Source organism: Megalops cyprinoides, chromosome 3 (assembly GCF_013368585.1).
Source record: "Megalops cyprinoides isolate fMegCyp1 chromosome 3, fMegCyp1.pri, whole genome shotgun sequence".
In the NCBI taxonomy this organism is placed as follows: Eukaryota; Metazoa; Chordata; class Actinopteri; order Elopiformes; family Megalopidae; genus Megalops; species Megalops cyprinoides.
Genome location: NC_050585.1, coordinates 51,263,419 through 51,290,645, shown reverse-complemented (window position 1 = coordinate 51,290,645; position 27,227 = coordinate 51,263,419). Strand labels below are relative to the sequence as shown.

The following is a 27,227-nucleotide window of genomic DNA, read 5'->3' as shown; positions in this document are numbered from 1 at the left end:
TAATAATAATAATAATAATAATAATATTTTCATATTTATTTATTTATTAATGATATATGAGGACTGTGGACAGCATAAAAGATGGTGCCTATAAGAAGTACAGGGTGGCACATTCTACATGCATTGTGCTTGTACAGCCCAGTGACAGCTCTGGTCTCTGCTGTGCTCCTCAGCGATGGCAGCTGGGTGAAATGCGGTGAGAAGATGGCGGTACCGTGCACTTACAGTGCTCCCCTCACTGAAGCAGTAGAGCACCTTGGGCTGCAGCTCGTCCACATTGAGAGCAGGAGCAATCTTACTGGAGAACCTGAGGCGAGACCTGACAGGATACAGGAAAGGGGTCATCTGTTTATCTCGTAAAGGAAAGCAAGACAATGAAAAAATGCTACAAACACACAGGATTTTTGCTCTAATTAAACAGGGATTCGGTATGAACCAAAGACCCCTGGCAGGGTGTGACTTACTGGTTTGCATTTTTTTATTTCAACAAGATATAAATACGGCCAAAGCCAACTAAAACATCCAAAACTATAAACTATATATATATAAATTTTCAGAGGGTAAGTTACATTATGCTAAAATAAAATTTACCTCTATTAACCACAGAAACAATCTGAATCACACATTTCCGTTTCTATGTAGTCCACAAAATTCATGAAACGGGGAAAACAGTGTATAGATCATCTTCACAAGAGGACCTACTCTTTAACAGTCACTGGTTCGAATGGATACACCAGGTCCAGATATCGCAGTGTTCATAATTCGACTCATTTCAACAAGGAATCAATTAGCATAAGAGCCTGTACTCTACAGTGTGAGAGGAAGCCCAATGTAGGGCAGTGTAAGACGCTCCTCCACACCCATCACCACACTGAGGCAGGCATGGAGCCCAACTCACTTTGGTTTCTTCCCGTCTGACTGCGTCTTCCCGTCCGGCTCGCTCTCCATGTCCTCCGTGGGGCTCTGCGGCTCGGACCGGGGGAAGGCGGTTTTCAGGGTGTCCACGATGGCATTCACCACGATCTGCGCAAAACCAAGAAACACTCAAGCACACAATGTACACACACGTACTGGCTACTCACATTGGAGAGGAGCTGAGGGAGCCTATAATGGTTTCCTGACAACCATAAACCCAAGAAGAGTGTTTGGTGAACACGCTCAGCATTTTTGGTGCTGGGTGCACTCTATCAAATACTTTCTCCAAGTTTAATTTTAAGAGACTTATTTTCTTTTTCATAGAACTTACATCATATGTTGAGCTCCAATTTGATACATACTGCGTTAATCAAGATCAAATGCTTACAGCTTTCAGATTGACCTAAGGCTCCCTTTAACAACTTAAATTTTCACTTTTTATTATTACTCGCACCATGCATGTGGTTCTGCTTATTTACTATGATTATGAAAGTATGTAATTATGAAAGTAAAGATGGATCAAAGATAGCAGAAAAAAATGTGTTATCTGAATGATTGAGGTCACCTTATCTATCCGTGACACAACAAAAGGTTTCTTCACAAATGCTATTCTTGCATCTGTGTTAAGAGCCAGGAACTCCTGCACCTCTTCACTGTTGGCAGTTTCAGGAATAGCACAAAGTTGCTGAGAAAAAAATTAAACAAAATTGTTTTAAACAAAAAGTATGTTTAGTTAGTTTTATTGTTAGTTAGTTTTAAACAAACTATGCCAAAAACATATCTGAATTACCACCAAAGTGATCCAATCCACACTTCATAGTAACAACCAATAAATGTAAAAAACACATACAGTACAGAGCACACAATAGAGTTACAAGGAAGAGATTAATCTAACTGTATTGAGGATGTGGAAAAATAACCACCACAAATCTGAGATCATAACAAAAAAATGTCCCACCTTCAGAAACGCCTCTAGTTGTCCTTTTCGGGCCCCGACTTTGTCGATGTCTGTGTTTCCAAACGGAAGGTCAGGGAACGGCTTCTTGGGTCCTTTCACGTCTAATAAAGAAGAAATTACTTTTCAGTTTCAACCTTTCAGAAGCGGTTTCTGACCCCCCTGAAATGGCCTTATTCTTCCTTACTCTTTATCACTTTGCGCAGCTCCGGCTTCTCTTCCAGGCGGGTCTGCAGGTTGAGGAACTCGCTGTAACGGCGGTTCACTGTGTGGTAGGCCACAGGCTGAAACGTGCCGGGGGTCTCCGTTTCCATCGTGGTCTCGTACTGCATCGCCAACAGGAGCACAGAAAGACAGAGAGAGACAGTGACCGACCTCGTCCGTTCTCTGTTAGCTGATGCTTGCTTAATCAACTGGATGTGAAGAACACAGACAAAAATGGTACAAAAGGTACAAAAATGTGTTACAGTAACTTTATATTACAGAACATTAATTTTGTAGATGCTTATATGCGGCGCAACTTTCAGAACAGAAGCGTATCCACCCACCAACAGTGCCAGACCTGGTTAACAGCACTCTCAGACCAGCAAGTGCATGCACAACACCATTCAAGCATCAACACCAGTTAACTTATATATATATAATATAACTTATATAATTATATATATATGTATATATATAATTAGGAGAGAGCACACCCAGCATCATCCTCTGACCATCAATGGTGCAGCTGTGGAGAGGGTGAGCAGCACTAAGTTTCTGGGTGTGCACATAACAGGGGACCTCTCCTGGTCAAACAACACCACATCACTGGCCAAGAAAGCTCAGCAACGCCTCTACTTCCCCCGCAAACTGAGGAGAGCCAGAGCCCCAGTTCCCATCATGTGCTCCTTCTACCGTGGCACCATTGAGAGCATCCTTACCAGCTGCATCACTGTGTGGTTTGGAAGCTGCACCACCGCCAACAGGAGAACCCTGCAGCGCATAGTGGATGCAGCAGAAAAGATCTCTGGTGCCTCACTCCCCTCTCTCCTGGACATCTACAACACACGCCTAGCCCGTAAAGCACAGAGCATTGCTGCCGACCCCACTCACCCATCGCACACGCTCTTCAATCCCCTCCCATCGGGGAGGAGATTCAGAAGCCTCCAGGCCCGTACCTCAAGGTTGAGGGACAGCTTCATCCACCAGGCTGTTAGGAAGTTGAACTCTCTTCCCTCCCTCAGCCATCTGCTCCAACACAGAACTGAACTTTGACCCCCCCCCCCCCCCATACTGAAGCCTGGACTATTCTCCACCCATTCCTACTCCCAACATTAATCACGCACAAACTCACACAGATCTGCACAGTCACTTTACTTATATAACAGTCTTAATAATATCCTGTGGAATTTATATTTATATTTATATTTTTATATTTCTAAACCTACCATGTGCCTTGATGCCCTACCTGTAAATATCTGTAGCTTGTTCTGTCTCTAATGTCACACATTTTTATTTATGTCTGTGTTACTGAGCCATTTGTGTTTATTGTACATCGGTGTATTGTCACCGTGGGCCTGAGAGAAACGCAATTTCAATCCTCCGTATGTCGTGTGCATATTGGAGAATTGACAATAAAGTTGACTTTGACTTTGACTTGAAGAAAGCTGTGAGAAAGGTAATGATTATTTTATTTTACATTTAGTGTTGTGATGTAGTTTGACTCTGTGTTCTAGGGATGTTGTATCTTAGCTTCTTAGCTTAGCTTACTTAGCTACTGTCACAAGTTAACTTGTGTTAGGGCTTCAGTACTGTTTTGCTCACACTTACTGGTCTGGGAGTGTTGTTAGCCTGGTCTGACACTGTTGCTCATTTAAAGTGAATGGATACGCTTACGTTCTATTGGGATGGAAGCTGCTCTGGAGGAAAGCGTCTGCTAAATGCATGTAACGTAAGGTAATGACGGGGCCTCAGTACCTTGACAGTGTAGAGGGTGTAGGGGTGCGAGCCAGAGCCCTTGTGCTCTTTGGCTGTGATGGTTCCGGTGATCCGCAGGTTCTGGATGATGACCGGGCCGTCGGGGCTGCTGAGCGGCTCAAAGCTGAAGGTGTCCAGGGGCGCCCCGCTGGCAGCGGCGTGGAGGGGACCCTCAAACGAGAGCTCATTCGGGTCACAGCGCCCCGCTTGCTTCAAGCCCAGCACCTCCTTCTCCGCGACCGTGTCCTGGTACATGTTTCCGAAACTAGCTTTCCTCTCTCCCTTTGCTCTGTCCACGTTAGGCGGGTTGTCAGGCTGGTCAAGCTCCTCTGTGATCAGGACTTTTGGACAGAAGCCCCCCCCTAACCCTATGAAGCCCTGTGGCTCTTCCTCAGGGTATGTTACACTGATGTCCGTGGATGTGACACATTCCCCTAATCTGTCGGTCAGCCCTTCCTCTGAGCTCATCAGGACCAGGGACTCCATGGAACATTTCTTGTAATCAGACAGAGGAGATTCTATATCAGAGTCAGACTCTTGGTAGAAAAGGTTGAATGTGTCTGGCCTCAGGTAATCCAAAGTGCTACCACCTGACTTCCCTGCAGGCAGCAGGTTAGCTACAGCTTCCTGTCTGGCCTCCTCATCAATCTCCTGCTGGTAGTATAGCTCCGCAGGGTCAAGGACATCAAAGGCAGGCAGCTCGGGAAAGGGGCCTTCGCTCATAAGTGGTGTGTCTGGCTGAATCCTCAAGGTCACAGGACAGGAGACCTCTATGTCCTGCTGTTGCTGCTGCTGTACACTAATCAGCGGTGGGGGAGAAGCTGTTGGATTCTCCCTCTCTTCTGCAGCTTGCTTACTTGACTTTGTGAAGATGTCAATGATCAGCAGGTTCAGCCAATCTGGATCAGACATTTTGGTGACGAGGGGAAGGAGGACATTGCAGGTTATGAGCTCTCCCACTACGAACCTTCCCGTTCTGCTTTCCAGATGAGGGGGAGGGACCAGAACATGCAAGAGCAGGTCCACAATAGCCCTGGCATAGTTCAGCTCCATGGCGGAGCTTTTCAGAGCCGGGTGAGGTCTGCAGAATTTGCAATACAGCTTCCAAAGGCTGTCGTCCGTGAGGCCGCCGTCTCCTCCCGGTCGCTTCGCCAGCTTGGCAGTGACCTCCCTGACCCGCATGTAGCTCTGCAGGTGGCAGCCACACAAGTCCAGAACACGCTGCGTCAGGGCCTTCCTGTCCACCCTCCGCGCCCTGCTCTTCAGCTCCTCCGCCATGGACAGCATCGCCCCCTGCACCTCCGCCTCGAACTCCTCCTCGGAGGAGACGGAGCGGTACCAGGAGGACACGAAGTCACGCACGATTTTGTGGATGGTGCTCTGGATCTCCCGGTCCAGCTGCAGCTCGCTCTCCGGGGAGTGCGGGACGGTCTTCAGGGAGATGAAGTGCTCCAGGTGGACCACGCTGTTGGCGTCCAGGACGGCCTGAGATCCCAGCCAGCCTCCCAGCACCACCAGGAGGCTCGTGAACACACACAGCAGCCAAACGTTCACCAGCAAGTGGAACAAGACCATCCACGCCAGGAGGGCCCCAAAGCCCAGAAGCCTTCTCTGTCCAAGCAACTCGGGCAGAGCCCAGGGACTTGGTAGTGGAGTTTCAGGGTGAGACATGTCTGTCTGTAGCACATCTGCACACACAAATAAATAAATGTAAATGTAAATCTGCATCAAAGGATATGAGATGAGTCATTCATCACTATGTTTGTGATACAGAACCGGAAGCAAGTTAACCATATGTGTACAGTAAGAGTTTTGCAAGAAGAATACACACTCTCTTACCACAAGAAGTTTACTGGAAATAAAAAAAAAACAAAAACAAAAATAATAAACCACATTTTTATATCTGCATTTTCTACAGCACTCATGAAATCACAACGAACATATAAATGTTAGTCACGTCATCACGTTTTCTCTGCGTTCCTGGGATATTTAGCTACCTGCAGGGTGTGCGGCTTACTAAAATGCAGCGACTGACACCTCTGCTCTCCACGAATGAAATGAACTTGGTTGCGGTCACCTCCCACGCATTTTTAATTTCCTTTACAATATAACTACAGAACTACCGGGCGACTGCTCTTACAGCCAACAGAACTCAAACAGAGCTCAGACTTTGGTCAAATTTTCTGATCCAGACTAGCAAGCTAGCCAGCTGAAGGAATCACTTTGTCCATCCAGCTAGCGTCAGAGACGCAGCAATTAATATAATATCAGTTAACCATTATCGGCATAAACGTGGGTTTGTATTTCGTTGTCACAAAGCCAGCTATGGACCTGAACCTCCTGATAACGGAAACCTGTTAACATCGAAAAGGAATCGCTTGCTAAAATTAGCTCCTAATCAGCTTTCAAGGTGACCAACGCAGCAGCTATAGCTGGCTACCTAGCAAACCAATTTGTGCACAGCCATAGCCTAGCATACATCAAGACATGCCAATAAACCCACCTAATTCTTACAAAACAATTTGACTGAGCTACACAGTCTACACATCCACAATAAAACAGGAATTTCCACGAATTTTCCCCGACTCCGCCTGTTACGCTTGGCACCACTACAGATAACGTTACTTCATCTTGCGATGACACCTGTTTTGTTTACTTCCTGTCACCGTGACGTTTCCCCTGCCGCTACGTCAGCGGTCATAATAAAGCGCCTGCTTGCGACGCTGGGTGTGGATGCAAATGAACACGCGTCACTCATTCTGAAAACACAAACGTCTGGTGGCTGTTACTGTAGTGTTCATGTGTGGCTACTGAATGGCGTGGTCAACAGGGCAAGTGAAAAATAATACATTTTCAGGTGCAACACGTGGTAATGTCGGTTACTGTATTGCGTTTCTGCTGAAGAGCCGTCAACAAGATGGATAGTCCTCTCCTGAATATACTAGTTTTATAATTCATTAGCAAAAATGTGCTGTAAGTGCGCTTTTCAAGAAAAAAAAAAACATTTGAACACACACAAAAACATTTTTTTACCTTGGTTATTCTGCTCAGATTATTCTTGATATTTGGATTTAATTTTGGAAAAAATATATGATTAGTCTGTTTTTTTTTTTTTTTTAAATCACACTTTTAAATGACCTGTGTTTTGGAGAGACCTCAGCAAGGGTTTGTCAGTTTAACTGTCATTATTATATTCTTTGAACATATTAATGTGAATACCTTTGTTCATATTGGGTGATATGCTGGTGATAGTGTGGTGTAGTGGTTACAGGTTTGGTTACGAGGTAGAGAACCTCCACTGAATTACTTAATTTAATATCCAGTATATCCGTAATATATACATGAATAATATGTAACTATGTAAGTTGCCCTAGATTAGAGTGTCTGATGAACAAATAAATTAAGTCATTAATTTAAGTACAAATAAAGAAAGGCTGCAGATGTGTCTGTCCTGTTCTCATGTATCAACCCTTTATTTCACCTGCGGTTCCTTGGGTTTTGTGTTGGGGTCAATTACAATTTCCAAGAAAAAATATACATACAGCTTATTATATACGTGTACTACAGACTATGCTGTGCTGAAATGCAACACTTACATACAGCTCGATTGAACTTGGCACTAATACAACTCTATCCGGAGATCCCCTGTGTAGATTGTTTATTGAACAATTTAATTCTTCACCAACTCACACAAGTATACAGTACACTTAAGTACTTTGATCAATACAATGAACAATAAAGTGATTATAACAGAATGTAGGTTTCATTTATCATTTTCTTTGTTTTTGAAGCCATTTCCCACCAGCTAATTCAAATTCACAAACATGTCTTGCACACCTTCAGTTTTCCAGTCCCACGTGATTCTACCTGTCAATCAATTTTGACATACTGTATACATTCTTATTATCCAACATTGTTGTGACAGAATTCCAAAAGAATCTAAAAAAATATTAATGACGCCAAATCATGACCATATAACTACTTTCTGAAATCTTTCCAGGGCTGTGACTTCTTAGTTTTACTGTTCCTTACAGAAATGTTTGTGCTGGTAGGGACAGATAGCCTTGCCGCACTGCCAGCAGCTCTGGATTGGATGCGGGCCAGAGCTGTTATCCTGATGGCAGCGGTCACACACTCCTTCTGCCTTCCTCTGAGCCTTTACAAGCTTTCGAAGGTCTGCACGTGTGGACTCATCCATGCAGCAAGCCACATCCACGATTGTAATCCTGCTGGGGTCCCAAACGCAGTCCTCCTCTCTGCCTGACTTGATGGTGCTTATGCCGCAGTTGGGGGGCACCCAGGCACAATCGTAGCCGTTCTGGTGCCAGGATTTCTGCAGGGGGTGGTTGTCAGAGTCGATCTTCTTCACCTTGCCCACTTGGACCTGCAGCTTAAACACCACCTTGTCTTTCTTGTCCACATTCAAAGGGTAGCACTTGGCTTTGTCAATATTTCTGCTGACGTATACACCTGCACCGAGGAGACCATCTCTGGAGCGCTGGAAGCCCTGGGTGATGATAACTTTGGCGTGTTTGAGGTGTGTGCCATGGTACATGGTATAAACCTGCCCCTTTTTAGGCTCCTGGCCAAAATGCAGTGGCCTTCTGTCCTCAAGAGCCTCCCACCCTGAAAAAGTGACTGACATCTTCTGTCTTCACAAGAAAGCTGAGGGAGACAAAAAGACATCAGCTCACATGGCCATCATCGCTTATTATTACTCTTAGCAGCATTATTGTCACTGTGGAATGGAATGCTGCTATACCCGCCACATTCCAGAATGTATTTACAAACTCCTTCTGATTTGGGAAATGCTGTGTGACTAATGAACACTTTATTTTGATTTTATTTGCCAAAACCTTTAGAAAATGCTATAGTATATCCAAACTATCATTTGAGGATTTATACAACAGATGAAATACTAAATAATGAGTATTATTTACTATTTTTGAGTTGATCCCATTTCAAATACAATTTCCTTTTATTTTTTAAACAGTAGGCTAGATGAAAGTTTTTGCACTCGTTGAAAAAGAAAACAGTTTACTAACTATAGTTAGCTGAAATTAAATAAAACGTTTATTCGGTAATTTTGTATTAATTAATTTACTAAGAAAAAGCTAACATTAAAACAGGCCTTATATGTCTTAAACGTCTAAACAATTCTAGCACCGCTCAGGAAACACAGTAGTTTTGCTAGCCTAGTAAACTATTAAACTTGAGTTTAAAATATTAAAATGTAGATCTCGGAACGGTGTAGTTTGTTTTAACTCCGTTATTAATGAACGCACATTTTAGAGGTTTCATTAGTACGGTACGACGATACATAACACAACACACAACCTGTTCGCGGTTTTGGTGAAACGGTAAAAGAAATTTATAGAAACTTAAAAAATGCAAACCTGTCCGAGGTTTTGGTGCGCTTTCAAGTCTGTTCCCGTCGAGACGCTGCCTGTTGGTTTCGGTTTCTGTTTGCATTAAATAGAAACTAACAGGTTGTGTCAGTAGGAAGGATGATGACGCTCTGGCAGCGCTGCCAACTTGGCGACCCTGTCGCTAATTGTAACTTTTTCAAACGCTCTTAGTGACTGTATTATTGTTATTATTATTATTATTATTATTATTATTATTATTATTATTATTATTATTATTATTATTATTATTAGTGCAGTGCACCCCTAAGCACCCTCATAGCGCCGGGCCTGTCAGACTCCCAATGCAAATTTTATTGCGTAATCTGGCGACTTTTAGAGACCTTTGAGCAGCCAACCGCTACTTTCAGTGGGAAAATAGCTGGGTTATAACAAACATGACATTTAAACAACGCTTCAGAAATTACGAAAGCTTAATAACGGTATCGATGCATCTGAGATGTCTTAACTGAAACGTTAGCCAGCCTTTTAAAATCCGAGAATGAAACATTCTACCGTACCAGAGTAACTCGATAAGTAGGTTTCTTTTTGACTTATACCGTTATATGGTCCTGTTGACGTAGGGTGTGTGCTCATCAACTAATTACTAATCACGAAACCTGCGAGTGACGGGTACACGTCTTTTAAAGCTTTTACAACTACAGCCTCTCTCTATCTCTCTCTCTTAAGTCAACATTATATTCTATTCATTATTATATTCATTATATTCTATTCTGTCCATTTTTTGCCGACAGGATTAAAAAAGCGATCGAATCCTCATATGCAATTTTGTTGAAATCTTTTTAGAAGTTTTTTTTTGACTACTCTCTAAATAAAAAAAGGAGTGTGAAGTGTTCGCTGACCTGCTGTGGACATATCGCTGTATATAGCAAGGCCCCGTTGAAACTTAACCTTAGCCTTAGACGCCATATAGTTGAGATTTGTATTGAAACAGATCCAAGTGAAATACCTATGGTATTTCGACTTCCAGCACAGCATGTGGCAGTAGTAAGCTTTACTGTTTTAATACATAATGTTTTCTAGTGAGTTTAACAGAAGAAGAAAAATGTTTCCCACTGTGGTTGTCAATTCCAAGCAAGCATTGCGCAGATTTACTTATGATCATACTGTATGGATACGTCGGTTTAATAGTCAGTGTGTACCTGCGAACCCATCTGTACTAGATACAGATCCAAGATACGCGTTCTCACGCTCTCAAGATACGTCTGTGCTCCACTGATGCGCGTGAATAACCTGGCGAAGCGGAAATATTTTGAAGGGAAATACACTGTGACCTCAACTATATAGCTAGCCAGCTAGCCAGCCAACCAGCTAGCTTCAGCATGTCGGGTGTTGTAAGGATAAGCTCTGTCTGTCAAAGAGGCGGAAAATGTAAGTGTTTTTAAATATTTAGCTAAACTAAACAGATCCTTTGTGTTTTTCATTATTGTGTTTTTCAGTGGCATGTGGTTTATGTTGAAAAGTGGCACATGGCTAGCTAGCTAACGTTAGGTAAACTAATTACGGTAGTTCAAGTTCATATTGGTAATTTTAAGATAACTAGACAGCTAGCTAATTCATAAAATATGTCGATTTTAAAGTAAGGGTTATGATTACATTCGGGAAACTAATCCTGGGTCGGATGGTGTAGGCAGCCTGGACCGACAGCATAGGTCTTTGGTTAGGTAAGTCTTAGAGGACACCAAATAGGCAAGTTATTAGTAAGCCTGCTAGCAGCTAAACAATATCACAATAATCGACCGTCGAGTTTGTGGCATCCCTCTAGATCGCATCTCATAACGTGATTTAGGGGTGGAGGTAACAAAAGTAATACAATAAAAACACATTAAATAACTAAATTAATTTTAGTTAGGTTAGGTTATTTTCGTATGAAATTAAATAACCGATTAGCCTAAATAAATCCATTAAATTATCGATTTCCATTTTATTACGTTGCCTTGCAGTTTAGTTGGAGTCTGCTCTGTAATTTTATGAAGCTACCTTGCTGTTTAGTTTATTAGCCATGATATTTCTTTTGTGTCTGTCTAATCAGTTGTTTCATCGAGTTGATAGTTGATACACATATTGATTTTTTTTTTCTCCTTTGGTCATGCATGTAAAGCTATCTGGCAAATAGAAACTCAGTAGGCCTATGTGTCATGATTTGGGTAATAATAACATGGATTCTGCAAGCTGGCCATGTTTCTAAAAGTGATGGACATGTAGTCTTGCTAATCAATGTGGACACATACTGCTCGCTTGTGTATGGCATGTGGGTTTACAAAAAGAAAAAAAAACATCAGAACAAAGACTGCAGGCTACATTTGTTCTGTTTTGGGGGAGGGTCCTGTTGTCTCTTTCTTTTTGGTGACATGTGGCCTGTGTCACAGTGTATGTACATCTCTTGTTATTTGCAGGGGCTTTATTAGTATGCTGTTTTTAATGATGTCTGGCTAAAGTTGTGAGTAGTAATGACCGGCTTCTCTGTCATTTCCCCACACGGCAGCCTTGTTTCTCAGCAGGGCACTCGTTGCCCGAGCTCTGGTCGCCCAGAAGAAGAACCGGGATGGTCCCCCACCGCCGGCGGTCCAAATCCACATGTCACAGTCCCACTCCAGTGAGTGCTGCACGCAGGGGTGCCCTCTTTGCTTCCTGTGGGTTACCCTGAAAGTGGCGCATGGGGGTCAAATCATCTTTGTACACTACCAGTCTTGACTTTACTCCTATATGATTATGAAGAACGTACATTTGGGTTGCAGTCTGAGGCCATCCCAAAAGACATGCATTACATTACATTTTTGGCATTTATCAGACGCTCTTACCCAGAGCGATTTACATCAGTTACAGGTTTTTGTAAACCTTGTTATCCACATATATGCAGCTGTATATTTACTGAGGCAATTTTGGGTTAAGTACCTTGCCCAAGGGTACAGCAGTGGTTGCGAGTCCTGCTCCTTAACCGCTGCGCTACACTGCCGCCCGTGCACTGCCGAACGTGCGGTGTAGCATGTTCCCGTGTAACTGCTCATTAGCTCTAACGTCAGCGTGACTCCTTCTGCCCTGCAGCGGCAGTGGGCTCCAGGGCCGCGTCGCTGCACTGGACGGGGGAACGAGCCCTGAGCGTACTGCTGCTGGGCATGGTGCCGGCCGCGTACATGTACCCCGGGCCTGTCCTGGACTACTCCATGGCAGCCGCGCTCACCCTGCACGGCCACTGGTAAGAAACCCACAGGCGCCTTCGGATTTAATGTTTTATCTGCAACATGTGGGGTGGTTACTTCTGATTCTACTCAGACTTCCTGTGTGTACGGTCATAAAGGAACGTACATATTGTTGAATTGTCTGACTGGGTTTCAGGAGATGTTTTTAAGACAAGCTGCCTGGTTTTGTTTGTAGGAAATTGTGCTATAATCATGGTACATTTAAATGAAAAAACCTACATCAATTCCAGTCTGTTATTAAGGCCATACCTGGAATGTATGAAATTTCAATTTGTTATTCCTGATGGTCACAGGATCAGTGCAGGTGTGTCTGTAAAATGGAAGGCAAGACACAGAACTCTGCTGCAAAGGGGACTGAGGATTGAAGATGCTAAACATGTTTCGCTTAAGTTTTATTTTTAGGTTTATGGTTATTAAAAGAGAATTTGGAATACACTTTTTTGGTATTTACTTGGAAATTCAACAAAAAGAGCATCCTTTCCGTTTTTGGTATAAAAATTAACTTGGATGTTTTCAGGTCTATGCAGTAAAATGCCATCTTCTGCAAAAAATGCCAGTCATTTTTTTTCCCATTTTCATCATAAGACCTACAACCTGGCAAAGGACAACAAAGCAAGAAGACAAGAAAACAAAAACAAGAACAAGAAGGCATCTTAAGCAGAGAAGTCATCCGGGCCCAATTTATATAGTCATGCAGCCCCTCATTTTACTCGTAATGAACCACTTTCTGGAATTCTTCCCCTTCGTGCATTTTTAGGAAACAGCTGTTTGTTCATCCTGAATGAATTGTGCTAATCTTTATCATATGGATACATATAGTTTACCTCGTGTTGTGTTTTTTCCTGTTTACAGGGGACTGGGTCAGGTAGTGACGGATTACGTCCACGGAGACCTCAATATCAAGCTGGCTAACGCAGGCCTTTTTGCTGTATCAGCAGTCACCTTCGCCGGCCTGTCCTACTTCAACTACCAGGACGTGGGAATCTGCAAGGCTGTGGCCTTGCTGTGGGGCTTGTAGCGCCTAGGCTGAGAGCAGTGGGGTCGGACATGTTGTCAGGCTTCAGCTCTTTATTCTTTTAAGGGTATCATTGTAAATTCCATACATTATTATTGCAATTGATTTTGATTCCAGATCCTTTTTTATGTTAATGTTTAAATTAATGCAGTTGCACATTTGTTTCTGGCAGTGGCTAGGGAAGGAGTCACCCTCACTGGGTGCCCCCCCCCCCCCCCCCCCCCCCCCCACCCCCCATATATATATATATATATATATGCACACGCAGTCCCCTGTGTTGAAAAAAAATTAATGTTCTTAATGTTGGTGTTTTAGTGTGATATTCTTGTAACCATTTGTGGCTTCCAAACTTTGTCGATTGTCATTGTCAACTGATGTCTTCTTGGAAGCATTTGATCCTCCAGATTTGGCCTTCTGAACTTTTTGTGTAGAAGTTTCTACAGCACACATTTTGGCGTTGTCCCTGCAGCACATAATCAAACTGTAGCATGCTCCACACAGCTGCCCTTGCACTACATATGAAGGCTGCCACAGTGAATTTTGAGGTCTGCCATTTGTGCCACTGACTCGCATGCCACACTACATGGCTTTTAGAGATTTTTTGTGCTTTAACTGACAACCTCAAATAGTGTGACTATAGTGGTAGAAATTGACTCACAAGGTGTTAATGTTCCTGCTGCTAAGTATCTGACACAGTAAAAATGGATGGAAACTGCTTGCTACCAAATTCTGTTACCAAATATAATTTACCTATTGACTGTTCTATGCATTTGATGGATTTCATTTTAACCCGTTAAACTGTCTGTCTGAATGCATATATGTTAGACTGCGATGACTGCTCCGTACATTCTTTTACAGTAGACTAAATTCAGTATGATTCCTTTCTCCATCATCAGCCTTAATGAAAATATAGTACGCAATGAAATATAAAACATTAAATGTATGTTTTGCTTCATGCTAGAATATACTCCATATATCAGAAAATATCCACAGTAACTTGTTACACATATGTAGCTCTACTTTGAACGGTCTAGTGAAGAAACAGACAGGAGCAGTCAAATTAAAAAAGGGGCCGATACACCATTATACACATTTCAAAACATATACAGTGGTAATTAATGAGAAAATATTGTGTGGGGTGGAGGACAGCTTTTGGTTGAATGTCCTCGGTTTTTACAGAAACATGATCAAACTCTTTTAGTAAATCTTTCACAAAGACAATGACCCTGAATTTCTAGGCAGAGGCTGGCTGGACTCTACAAACACAAGATCATTGGTAAGTTTGACCAGCACACCTATTAGTAATTCACTCCTGCCACTGGTAAATAATTCTTACAAATGACAAATAAGGTGTGCATGCCTTGGGGGTTGGAGCTCAGTGTTTCTACAATACCACAGCTCTGTGATTGTCACGTTCACCACCTATGCGCAAGAAAACGCTGACCAGAACCCCATTCCTGTAAGCGCATAGGCGTCATTTACGCTGGGGACATGTCCCCACCATTTTTTGTCGTGGTCCATTTCGTCCCCACCACTTTAAGAAGATGTGAACACGTGGAACCCGTCATTGTCCCCAGCACTTTTAAAAACAAACTGACGCCCATGTGTAAGAGCAAAGTGTAACTTAACAATGGTGGCAATGCAAGCCTATAACATCAATGCATAGATTAGGTATATAGAATGGCAAGAATAACTTCTAGCTGAAATAACATTATGTGTGCCATTATAAAGAAGTAAAAAAAAACTTTAAAAATTGCACACACTCGCACTGTACAGAAAAGTTTAAAACACAGGGTATTGTAAAAATGAAACATAATTTATACTCATGTAGGACAGCCAGTCACAACCAATGAGGGAAGTGGTGGCTGTTGAAGGCAGATGCGTGCGTTTGCGTCTTTGGAAGTAGTGATGTTAAAATCTGCCTATCAAATATCTCAAATCTGACTCCATTTTGTTCTAACCTGCGTTTTAGTTCCCCAATTCCCAATTCTACTTAGCATCCCAGGAATTCTTAGTTCGCTTTGGCTTGTAGGTGATCAGGCTACATAGTCCACGACGTAGGATACCGTACCAGCACATTTAATATAACTCGCTGCCGTATTATATTCTAAGTTATAGAATATACATTAGGCGGCCCACCTAGGGACTGCAGACTCGTCAGAATAGTGCCATACTTAAGACTGACTATGAGCGTAAGTATCAGTGTGTTTCGAGCGGTACGGCAAGAACATACGGAAAAACCTCGAATCCTGCTACGTGCGTCGTTAGAAATGGCCAAATGAGAAATCACAAACAAAGGTTAAGGCTAATATTTTTATTAGTCCAAACTGTTCCAATTAAAATTATTCCAATCAATTAGAAATTCCCGCATTACAGTAAACAGCATGGCAAAGTGCAAATGATGGCAAATATACACAGCTTACCAATGCGGAGTCACGTGGCTATACGCTTGATGCGCAGGAGTCCGTGCTAACGGTGCTCCCTATACGGAGTCACATGGCTATACGCTTAATGCGCAGGAGGCCGTTCTGACGGGCTCCCTACACGGAGTGACATGGCTATACGCTGAATGCGCAGGAGGCCGTTCTGACGGGCTCCCTGAGTGAAGAAATCTTTCCCTTTATATACCCAAACCATAAGGAGTTGGTCAGCACATGAGGTGGGGTCATGGACAGAGCCCCACCAGGTTTTTGTCTTTATCTGGCTATTGATTGGTGCCGGTGTTTATTCTTGTCCCGTTATTTGGGGCATGTGCATTAGTGTTCATTCTCTTATCTTGCTGAGCGGATTTTTAGACTAAGGGTTAGGAGACCCTTTACTGTTATAGAACTATCACCCCTTTGCTACTCGCATTGTATGGATCAAAATGAGACCAAACAAGACATGTGTACCTTGAACCAAACAGAATATGCAGTCATAATAGTTGATAGTTGCAGGTTGGGATTTCACCACTGGTCAGGAGGAAGGGTCCCTGAGAGTTTTGGGATCATCAAGATCCCGTGCCCTCTGACTCTCCCTACCCCCTGGTGACCCATCCTGTCGTATAGTTCCTTGGTGTGGAGGAGCGGGGACACATTCCTTGTCTTTTATGGCCCAAGAATGCTTACTTGAGCAACAGTCCCTTATTTTAGTGTGCCACAGTCCGTATGTTGTCAGGCGTCTCCCATTCCCACCTTACACTCAGCATTCTGAAACTTTCTGGGTGAAGAACCTACATGGTGTTTATCTAGAAAACAGTATGTGTCACATTTAAAAATACTGAAATATGGCAGAAAATTGATTTGCAGTATGAAAGATCTTATTACTTTTTTCCCCACACCCATGCAATCAGGAGCATAATTACTAGTTTGCTGTTACTATTTACAGCCTGAGGTCATGCCACTGTAGTGGGCTAATTAAAGCATACAATGATTACGATTCAGATGAAGGCTACTCATTCTTTCTGCTAGAGCGTGAAACATAAGCTTCAAAACACACTGACAATAACTTACATGATTCTATCTGCATTTAATTTAATTTGATTACCTGTCTCTGTCTCCACAGATGCGGTGAGGCAGAGATGCATTATAAACAAAGGGTACTTGGGCCAAGAATATAATTTTTTAATGTGTGTCCGAAGAGGAATGCATGAGAAAACAGGTTTTCTACCGTGGCAGTCTTACAGTTAGACACTGTTTGGGTAAGAATAAAACTCAGTTAAGATGTATGCTAATAACTGATGTATGAAAAGGTTGCTCTTTCAGTAGATTTCAGAATTACACAGTGTGTACTGAGCAGTGTGTTCCTACCTCCCCTTGTAAGTTCAGCTGAGAAATTGATGATAGCTTGTCTGGAAAAATCAGACCAAGCAACAGCGTAAAAGCATTAAAACAAATCCCTCACCTTCCTCTCAGTCTCTTGCTTTAATGCCAGTAAACATAAAGCCCAACCACCACCCGGGGCACTCGTGTTTCTCAAAACAAAAGTTCAAAGATATAAAATCAAAGCAAAGCTTTCTCTTTTTTTGCAAAAAGTTTAATAAACAATTACTGTGATTATGTGTTGTCAAAGTCAGATGAGATCAAGACATGCATATTAATACATTAAAATTTAAAAGAAAATCTCAATCAGAAGCATTCACTGTTAGTTAGATGATTTTGTGAAAGTGTCAGCCATATATAATAAGGCACCTGCAGGAAGCGAATGTACTTTGAAGAAGATTGAGCATCCGGCTAGAGGCTGACATAAGTCTTTTCCGTCTAGAGAACAGCCTGACCTGGTGGCAAGACGATTTAATATGCACCTGACTGTATACTTTCACACACACTTCCTAGCAGTTGGTGCTGTTAGTAAAAGTCCGGGACACCAAAAAGTGTTTCGTTACGACAAGAAGCGGATTCAATGTTCGTAGCAAAAGACAGGAAGTTTATTAGTGTAGCGGAGCTGAAGTGATTAGCTCGTGTGAGTCCTGCGTAAAGCCTTAGGTAGCGGGTAGCAGGTAGCCGAGTGGTTGCAGCGGCTACGTCACTCCCCCTGAGACCTGGTTAAGTAGCGTTGTCGCCGACAGGCTAACGGCAATTTGCCTTTAGCTCAACTGGCAACGACGCTGGCTTTAAGGGGTTGGCAGCGAGCAGTAAGAACCTCGGTTCGAAACTCGCTCACTCGCCAACCCACGTAACATCACATTAAAAAAAAAAAAAAAAAACACAACGCAAGATACCACCCGTTACATTGGTGCCGTGACCCGGATCACTGGCTAAAGCACAGCTTGGCCGCCAGTGGTCGCTGAGGAGTCAGAGGAGGTCAAAGGGGGGTGAGTGTAGCGGAGCTGAAGTGATTAGCTCGTGTGAGTCCTGCGTAAAGCCTTAGGTAGCGGGTAGCAGGTAGCCGAGTGGTTGCAGCGGCTACGTCACTCCCCCTGAGACCTGGTTAAGTAGCGTTGTCGCCGACAGGCTAACGGCAATTTGCCTTTAGCTCAACTGGCAACGACGCTGGCTTTAAGGGGTTGGCAGCGAGCAGTAAGAACCTCGGTTCGAAACTCGCTCACTCGCCAACCCACGTAACATCACATTAAAAAAAAAAAAAAAAAACACAACGCAAGATACCACCCGTTACATTGGTGCCGTGACCCGGATCACTGGCTAAAGCACAGCTTGGCCGCCAGTGGTCGCTGAGGAGTCAGAGGAGGTCAAAGGGGGGTGAGTGTAGCGGAGCTGAAGTGATTAGCTCGTGTGAGTCCTGCGTAAAGCCTTAGGTAGCGGGTAGCAGGTAGCCGAGTGGTTGCAGCGGCTACGTCACTCCCCCTGAGACCTGGTTAAGTAGCGTTGTCGCCGACAGGCTAACGGCAATTTGCCTTTAGCTCAACTGGCAACGACGCTGGCTTTAAGGGGTTGGCAGCGAGCAGTAAGAACCTCGGTTCGAAACTCGCTCACTCGCCAACCCACGTAACATCACATTAAAAAAAAAAAAAAAAAAAACAACGCAAGATACCACCCGTTACATTAGCACAGCCGGCCGTGGGAACATCAGCATTGAGCAGAAGTTCAACAGGTATAGAATTCAGTTCATTTTTTATACAGTTAATAGCAGTCACATTTGCATATGAGTTATGATAACCAGCAGGGGTGCTGTTTCTGATTGGTCTCACGGAGCTGTGCATAGCTAAACAGCTCCCTCTCTAATTGGGTATTTCCTGAGCCCTGTAATCTAATTGGCTCCATAGGGTTCACAAGAGGCGCCGTTTGGCTCCGGTCGGGTGTAGCGACATCGCTTTGTATTCAAATACACATCGCTTGTCTCCAGCGTTTGTATTCGAATACACATCGCGTGTCACCGGAACAAACGCTATGCCATTCCACAAAACTGTCTCCTAACAGTGCAAACATTAAAATGAAAGGAAAACATTAAATTTGTAATACCTCTTTTGACAAATTTTTAAATCTACAGGCAATCTACTTGAAATATGGAGTATAGCTTATGTACTGGAGTATAGCTTTAATCTACTGCTTGTGTAGCGGAGCTGAAGTAGCTCGTGTGAGTCCTGCGTAAAGCCTTAGGTAGCGGGTAGCAGGTAGCCGAGTGGTTGCAGCGGCTACGTCACTCCCTCTGAGACCTGGTTAAGTAGCGTTGTCGCCGACAGGCTAACGGCAATTTGCCTTTAGCTCAACTGGCAACGACGCTGGCTTTAAGGGGTTGGCAGCGAGCAGTAAGAACCTCGGTTCGAAACTCGCTCGCTCGCCGACCCACGTAACATCACATTAAAACACAACGCAAGAGACCACCCGTTACATTGGTGCCGTGACCCGGATCACTGGCTAAAGCACAGCTTGGCCGCCAGTGGTCGCTGAGGAGTCAGAGGAGGTCAAAGGGGGGTGAGTGTAGCGGAGCTGAAGTAGCTCGTGTGAGTCCTGCGTAAAGCCTTAGGTAGCGGGTAGCAGGTAGCCGAGTGGTTGCAGCGGCTACGTCACTCCCTCTGAGACCTGGTTAAGTAGCGTTGTCGCCGACAGGCTAACGGCAATTTGCCTTTAGCTCAACTGGCAACGACGCTGGCTGTAAGGGGTTGGCAGCGAGCAGTAAGAACCTCGGTTCGAAACTCGCTCGCTCGCCGACCCACGTAACATCATATTAAAACACAACGCAAGAGACCACCCGTTACACTTGCTGAAATGCAGTGTTGGCCTACTGTAGAACGTGACAGAGCCACAAGAAGCTAATATTTAATACCTGAATCTGCAATAGAGCCCGACCGATATCGGATTTTTAAGACCGATACCGATTTCGATATTTGAGGATTTTAAAATCGGATAATGGTATATCAGCCGGTATTCTTCTTGTTCTTTTTTTTTTTTCAGAAACACATAACATTAAGATTTTCCCTAACATTTGTTATGCGTAGTTATTTATGAGTCCTCATCAAGATAACATGACATAATACATTTTAAAAATAAACTTGTTTTATTGTCATAAATAGTACTTTGAACAAAAGTACAACAAAATATATTACAGTTTTGATAAATAAGAGTCAAATGTATAAAAATACAAAAAAGTTAAAAAAAAATCATGCCATCTTAAACTACGCAGTAAACTGATACAGTGACCTAGAATAAAAGCTGCTGTTGAATGCATCTAATACATGACTGTCTGCAACGAGGACTTGCGACTTTCGAATTTCACACTACACATTTGAAAGAGAAGCTACATAACTTTGTTTGGCTACCAAGCCAGGTTAGATACTTGTTAAGCTTACATTTATTTACGTGTCCCCTCTGGTTTAACTCTTTTTGCACGTAAGTTATTTTTATGCTATGCGCGCATTACATGGTTAGTTATCTTTTCATTAGTGTTATTAAGCTTCTCATAGTTTTCAGTTAGTATTTGCTATATTAGTTAAAGTCCACTATACTAGAATTTCTCCAATCTAGTGTTCTAATTGCACCAGTTTTAGCATATGCGCTAAACGACTAATCACACCGGTGTGACCATATGCGGAAAAGAGTTAAATGTAATTTTGATGTTTGACTGACGGTACCGGCTTTCACGTTACTGCAACAAAACCAGGCATGGCTGACATGAATGTTGTCAGGCTTATTTAGGCTAAGAGAAGTGATGGGGATGTTTATTTTAATTTTTAAGTAATGTATTTCACGTGACAATTATCAATTTACCATGAACACAGATGATCTCAGTCATAGGCTACTCTGCTGGACTCTGCTTGGGTCAGCTGATTGTTGTGATTTGTGGCATTCCAAACACGTGTGTTGCCAACAGTGGAGTTGCAATGTGCCCTCTGGTGAACAAACTACGCAATGACAACACTCATAACATGGTTGAAGGATCCATCTTCCGTCTCTCTGCTTCTTTTTTAATTGTCATTTATCGGCCGTTATAAACGCCGATACTGATTTTTCTCCACATAGCTTATATTGGCCGATAATATCAGCACGCCGATTTATCGGTCGGGCTCTAATCTGCAATGGCCTATTTATATATATATAGTTATACTATATATCACTGTCACAACAGCAGCAATCCACTCAACACGTACATCATTACTATCAAGGACAGTTGTGTAGTAGTGGAGTCCTTGATTTGCATCTCATTATGACACAAATGTACAATGAAGGTTGGGGAGTAGCAACAAGAAAAAGAAAAAACCAGCAAAAGCAGCAAAGTTGAGTCATCTAAAAAGATGGGCTGCATATATCTGCATATATTACATGTCTCTCAAACCTTTTAGGTAGAGTGGATGACTTTATATTTAGTATTAAGTGTTAGCATAATGTGTCACGGATGTCATGGTGATTATAATCCTTTCATTCACCACCTCATCATCAACCTCACTGAGAATTAGTCTTGCAGGTTCAGCTGAGTCATCAAAACTTAAATACCACCGTGGCCACTTAGCAGACTCCAGTTTATACTTGACGCTCTGCCTTGAGTCTGGTGGTTGTACTCGCTGTAGAAGGAACACTGCTTCATGTTTAGAGTCCTTGATGATGTCAGGCAAAGGAGGCTCCTAAAAAAAAAAAGAAAATGGCAGAATGATATTTGCCATATTTCAGAAGAAAAGCTATGCTGAAAGCTGGGCCCTACAGCAAATGGACAAGAACTACCAGCACTGCAAAAGGATGTGTGTAGGTTGAAGGCAAATTAAAGTGCATGAAAATTGCCATTAAAGTGATTACATTAATATCATTATATTTTTAAAATGATTCAAATCAAAGTTCCCTCACTTCATTATTCAAGCCACTGCTGACTGATCCTGTTACTAAGAGTCCACTATCATTGACATTGTATAATTAGAAACATTCATTAATCTACATTCTTCTTCATGCTTCTACGTCTATGCTGGTAGCTAATTAGCTGTTAATCTTAATTATGTAGTCAACTGTGTTTATCTTTCCAGAAAGTCATATCTGAACATCTTCCTACATGCTACTTTAAACAGTGTGTACAGATTCAGTGCTTGGGTTTTTCCAACCCTTGCAATAATTATTCTTTTTCTCCATCAGTTTCACATCAGTTTTGTGTGCATGAGAATCTGTGAATGTGCCCATCAACTTCTGCTCATTTTAACATCATGTGTTTATTTAGAGAATTAATCATTTTTTAGTATCTCTGTTGTAAAGAAAACCCTTTCAAAGGTTTGAAAATCTATGTCAGGATTTTTTTTAAAATATATGTACATGCTTTGTTATTTAAGGGTTAATTTAGTGACTGAATTAATTTTTTACTATTTTGAAAACTTAAAGTCAATATTTTGTTGAGGATATTGAAGCTACAGTGGTATATGATCAAACATTTGCACGGGCCATTGCTGCATCCAATCAATCCTCCTTGTATGGCTAACAGCAGAAAGCACACATGTTTACTGTATATGCAAAGAGAAATTAACAAACGATTGTCTCTTATTTTTAATTCACAAAAACAAAATGAGATAAAATGCATAGCACATAATGCTGGCACTGTGGTGACACTTTTTAGCTTGTATCTGATTCCCTTTAGTACTTTCACTAGTCATCACACTTCCACGTTCAGTCTGTATATTACATTAACATTAACATGTCATTATTTAACATTGAAATATTGTTGACGCTCTTATTCAGTGGGACTTACAAAAAACTCACATTACACTTAGGTTGCAAGTTTTGTAAGTGCGTCCCTTAGTAAACAACATTCTGTATTTACCAAGGGTAAATAAAATATGCCTTACAAAAGTTTTTTAATGCTAGGCTTCTTTTTATTAGACCTGAAAAAAAATTCAATGAAATGGACTTACCAGTTTATGTGCAAATATACTTATCAAGAAAATCTTCCCTACACAAAGTGACCGCTGCAGCAATTAAATGAAATGGTCTTAGTTCTGATCTGAAATTATATATACCAAAGCTGCTGTTTATATTTAAAACACTGAAAATTAGAAAAGCAATACAGTTGAATAAGGATTGCGGAATAGTTGAAAAGTAAGCGCCATAATATGGCGTCAGATTTACGTCAAAAGTCGCGAGCGCAGAACGCATTCTGGCGCCCAAAGCAGCCACCACGCGCCAGAGAGCTTCTGCTTGGCGAGCGCTCGCGCGAATCGACCTGAGTTTTGACAACTTGGGGGCGGAAGCCAAGCAATTCACTTACTCTGAAATTTGGTTGGAACATGTAAATAGCTAACGTTAGCTAATTAACGTTAGCTATGCTTCCCCTATCATTCAGCCGAATGCATGCAACAGACCAAACGCTAAGTAACGTTAACGTAAGTAAATTGCTGGGTTGTTAGACAAAGCCATCTATTAGTATCACTTACATGTAAATCTTCAGGTATCGCCGCCATTGTTCCTTCAACTCCGAACTTGTTGTCAGGACTCAGCTGTTTACACTGTTCCCAACTACTTTCCATGGAAAGTAGCTAAAGCCTTCTCGAAAAGTCGCTAAATGACGTCAATTAGCATATTTGTGACGTCATCGCACTCTGCCTAGTGTCACATGGTGTCAGCCCTTTACATCTGGTTGCTTCTCTCCTATTCTCTGTGCTCACATATACTGTATTTTAATACAGCCGAATTCCCTGTTCTCATTTACATATTTTCTTCACTTCCAAGCTGCTTTATAACCGCGACGTCGTCTGACAAAATCACCGTACACATAATTTAAAGACAACAGCCTCTCGCTCACGGGGCGGTACTGGCGATTCTTTTCTATGGAATGTTTGTCCATAAAGTCGCTAGATTTTTCGCCAGGTGCTTTGTTGGGGAAAAAACCACTAAATGGGTCTTCGCTAAATCTAGCGACAGCTGTAGCTAACCCTACACACGGACGACGCGGGAGCACAGAACTAATCACAATGTGGCATCATTTGTTTCAGCAACGTGTGTCACGCTGCCTTCACTCCCATTGGTAGTCGCCGTGTCGCATCGCTCAGTATTTGCATAGAACAGACCTCTAGTCTATTTTAGCCCCGCCTGGTTGGCTTTGCAACGGCCGTTCGTCTCTTGTCGCTGTAAATCAACAACTCTCATTTAAAATGAATGGCAGCCGGTCGCTTTGTCTCCCTCCTGCGTCGTCCGTGTGACTGTAGGGTAAGTTGGCAACAGTGTACGAGATAACAAGCCTCTGGTCAAACTCTCTGCCTGTCGTTCAGTTAACCGAAGCTGTCAACCAAGGTTCAAGGGGGTCGTATGGGTGTGATTGCGCTGAAAGTGACCAACCATAACGGGCCAGTGCCTCCCTTCCGCCCCCAAATTGCCAAAACTCAGTTCGATTCGGCTGCTTTGTGCGCGAGAATGTTTTTGACAGAAATCTGACGCCATATTCGCATTTCACACGCAGCAAGGGATGCGTCGATTACCTCGCGGGCAGACGAGATGTAGCCTAATACTATCAATCAAATTTTAGCTTGCAATTCCAGAAAGTAAATACAGTTTATTCCAGGAAACGTGTTCTTCTTTATAGACAGCCTACGTTCAGCACAGGCGCTACAAATATAAGTTATGATCTAAAATCGGCACCGCATTTTCATATGACAGTCTCTGGTTCCTTCGTTATTACACTTGCCCTCCAGGGCCTCGAATTCAATGCTAATTTCCGCGGAACTTCTACACGATACACCAAGATACGTGGCTAATGTCTACGTCTCTTCACAGGGAAAATGGACTACCGAGGAAATACGTTTGCAATCGCAGATTAACTGAGTGGAGATGTTGGCTAACGATATAATTATTTTGAGAATGTCAAGGCTAAACCAAAAACTGGACAAAAATGAGAACTAGAATGCAGTTTCTTCGACCTTGCTGATGCGATTAGGGTTATTGCCGATGTAATTAATGGGTACTTTCTTCCCTTGCCAATTGATCCTAGAAAAAAAATATTATGATAAATGGTTGTGCTTGTAAAGGAGGGCAGAAGAGCAACAGTCCAGCGACAATCGGATGGGCATGAACGTTGCAAGACACAATGTAAGGTTGCTATGTAACAGGGGCTAAGTCAAGTGTGCCCGGGGCTTGTGTTTTTTTTTTTGTCAAGTCCAATGCCCATGTGAGCTAATTTAGGTAACAGTATTTTCAGTCTTCTTCCTGAATCGCTTACCTGTAGTTTGGGATAAACCCGTTTCTTGTTCCCTTCCTCACTGCAGCACACAACGTAATTGTTTCCATTGAAGATGACTTGGAGTGTGACAGGTCGTCCAGTAGGCATGCTTGGGTCATTGTTGTTGTACGTCTGGATTACAAAGCAGCTATCCTCTGAAATTAAAATCAAACGAATAAAAATATACTCTGTATGGAAGTCACACATTCTTGCTTTGACCAAATATGGGCCAATTTGTGCCTATGGCATAATAAATCAGGGTTCCTCGGTAACTTTTCCATTCCATACAATATATATATTTTTTAAATGGTACAGGCGTACCAAACAATAAATACTTCTATATACTTAGCTATTGTCACAGAGTAAAGTGTCATCATTACCTGCTATTTTTTCCTCATTTGTGGTGAATAAACAATTCAGATTAGGTAGCTAAGTGCATTTAACCATAAAAGCAACACTGAATCCAAGTCATATTTCAGGTTGACAATCAGTAACAACTGGGAAATCAGACTGACAGGAATGTGACCACATATCAACATAATGAAAAGTAGTGATTATATTTGCTCACGGTGCCAGCTTCTTGGGCATACAGAGTAAAATTACACTGGAATCACAAGCAGTTGCAATTTCTGATTCATGTTATCCATGCCTATTTTTTTTTTCCTCAGTGATCAAAAGACCAACATACAATTTAGTGGCTGGTCGCATTTAGCCCCTGGTCTGCCAGCTAAATTACGTTGGCATAAGCAAAGGCTTTAGACTAGAAGGTTAAGGCTGATAGATGACTCAAACTCTAGCCACAAAATCCTCCAGTGATTGGAAAGTGCACACCAGCCTATAAGTTTTCGGTGTCACATATTCCGAGAAGAGGGAGATCAGAGCCCTTGCTGTAGAGATGGGCAGGTTTGAAGTATGCACACTTAGCACACACCAGATGAAAAAGAATTAGGAACCTATGCTTTTTGCTCTGTTGTACAGAGTAGTAATACAGCTTGCTCAGGGGATGGTCACTATAAACTTCTTGATGTGGAATCTGTAGTGAATGTAGCTACCTACTGAATTTAGAATTCTTTGAACTCTTCAAAGCCTGTATAAACAGTTTCTCCATGAAAGTGTAAAAGCTCTATTTCAATTCAATGGAAAAAAACTTGTTGCCATTGAGCAATGAGTGTTGAAATGCAAGCCATTTGCTCTCACTGTCCTCAGTTTTAAGACGGAGATCAAGCTTTATCTCCTCTCCATTTTTAAAGACCACAGATGACCAGAAAAACGTCATTATTAGACTAGCAGATTGTTTTGATTCCAGATGCTTTTAACTTTAAAGTGCTGGAAGTTTCTCTTGATAAGAGCGTCTGCTAAATGAATGGAATGTAATGTAAACTTGGCTACTTGGTCAAGATATTAATAGGATATATTTATATATTTTATGCTTACATGTGAAGTAGAGCTTAAATAATGAATGCAATTTAAATATATAAATAAAACATGGGGGGGGGGGGCACACTACAGCTACTACTAGCCATAAAGTAGGTGCTGAAAAACAAAACTGTGGTTTTGTTTTAAAACAAGGACACCTATTTCTGTTTTTCCTCTACTGCATGACACATATCCAGCTGCAATTATTTCTTTATGAAGTACTGTCTCTCCCCTATACCATTACTATAAGGAATGTTTGTTTCTTTTGTGCATATTCGTTTCCCATA

The 27,227-nt window shown here is 42.3% G+C and overlaps 3 protein-coding genes across 3 annotated transcripts in view; 1 reads left to right on the top strand and 2 right to left on the bottom strand.

The window, feature by feature from the left end:
- LOC118775694 (sorting nexin-19-like) overlaps positions 1–6,461 on the bottom strand; it is a 33,506-nt gene extending 27,045 nt beyond the window's left edge. Inside the window, exons 1-7 of the mRNA XM_036525728.1 lie at positions 6,333–6,461; positions 3,830–5,517; positions 2,058–2,196; positions 1,874–1,974; positions 1,481–1,600; positions 899–1,023; positions 226–319 (exon numbers count right to left, since the gene is read on the bottom strand). Coding sequence (XP_036381621.1) covers positions 226–319; positions 899–1,023; positions 1,481–1,600; positions 1,874–1,974; positions 2,058–2,196; positions 3,830–5,500 — 2,250 coding nt within the window. The 5' untranslated portion in view covers positions 5,501–5,517; positions 6,333–6,461. The remainder of the gene's footprint in view (positions 1–225; positions 320–898; positions 1,024–1,480; positions 1,601–1,873; positions 1,975–2,057; positions 2,197–3,829; positions 5,518–6,332) is intronic.
- Positions 6,462–7,640: 1,179 nt separating this feature from the next.
- Positions 7,641–9,289, bottom strand: gig2o (grass carp reovirus (GCRV)-induced gene 2o). The gene is made up of 2 exons (XM_036525082.1): positions 9,226–9,289; positions 7,641–8,494 (listed from the first exon to the last, which is right to left on the bottom strand). The coding sequence occupies exon 2, from the start codon at positions 8,472–8,474 to the stop codon at positions 7,848–7,850; it is 627 nt and encodes a 208-aa protein (XP_036380975.1). The 5' UTR covers positions 8,475–8,494; positions 9,226–9,289; the 3' UTR covers positions 7,641–7,847.
- A 2,952-nt stretch (positions 9,290–12,241) lies between these two features.
- On the top strand, positions 12,242–13,648 carry LOC118774574 (succinate dehydrogenase [ubiquinone] cytochrome b small subunit B, mitochondrial-like). Its single transcript, XM_036523926.1, has 3 exons — positions 12,242–12,251; positions 12,301–12,451; positions 13,308–13,648. The coding sequence occupies exons 1-3, from the start codon at positions 12,242–12,244 to the stop codon at positions 13,471–13,473; spliced, it is 327 nt and encodes a 108-aa protein (XP_036379819.1). The 3' UTR covers positions 13,474–13,648.
- Positions 13,649–27,227: the final 13,579 nt, after the last annotated feature.

What these genes read in the sequence shown, in the direction of transcription:
- gig2o (XM_036525082.1), bottom strand. Translation starts at nt 8,474, where the DNA reads ATGTCAGTCACTTTTTCAGGGTGGGAGGCTCTTGAGGACAGAAGGCCA.
- LOC118774574 (XM_036523926.1), top strand. An exon ending in CTCACCCTGCACGGCCACTG is followed by an intron (nt 12,452 to 13,307) that starts GTAAGAAACCCA and finishes TCCTGTTTACAG; the next exon opens with GGGACTGGGTCAGGTAGTGA.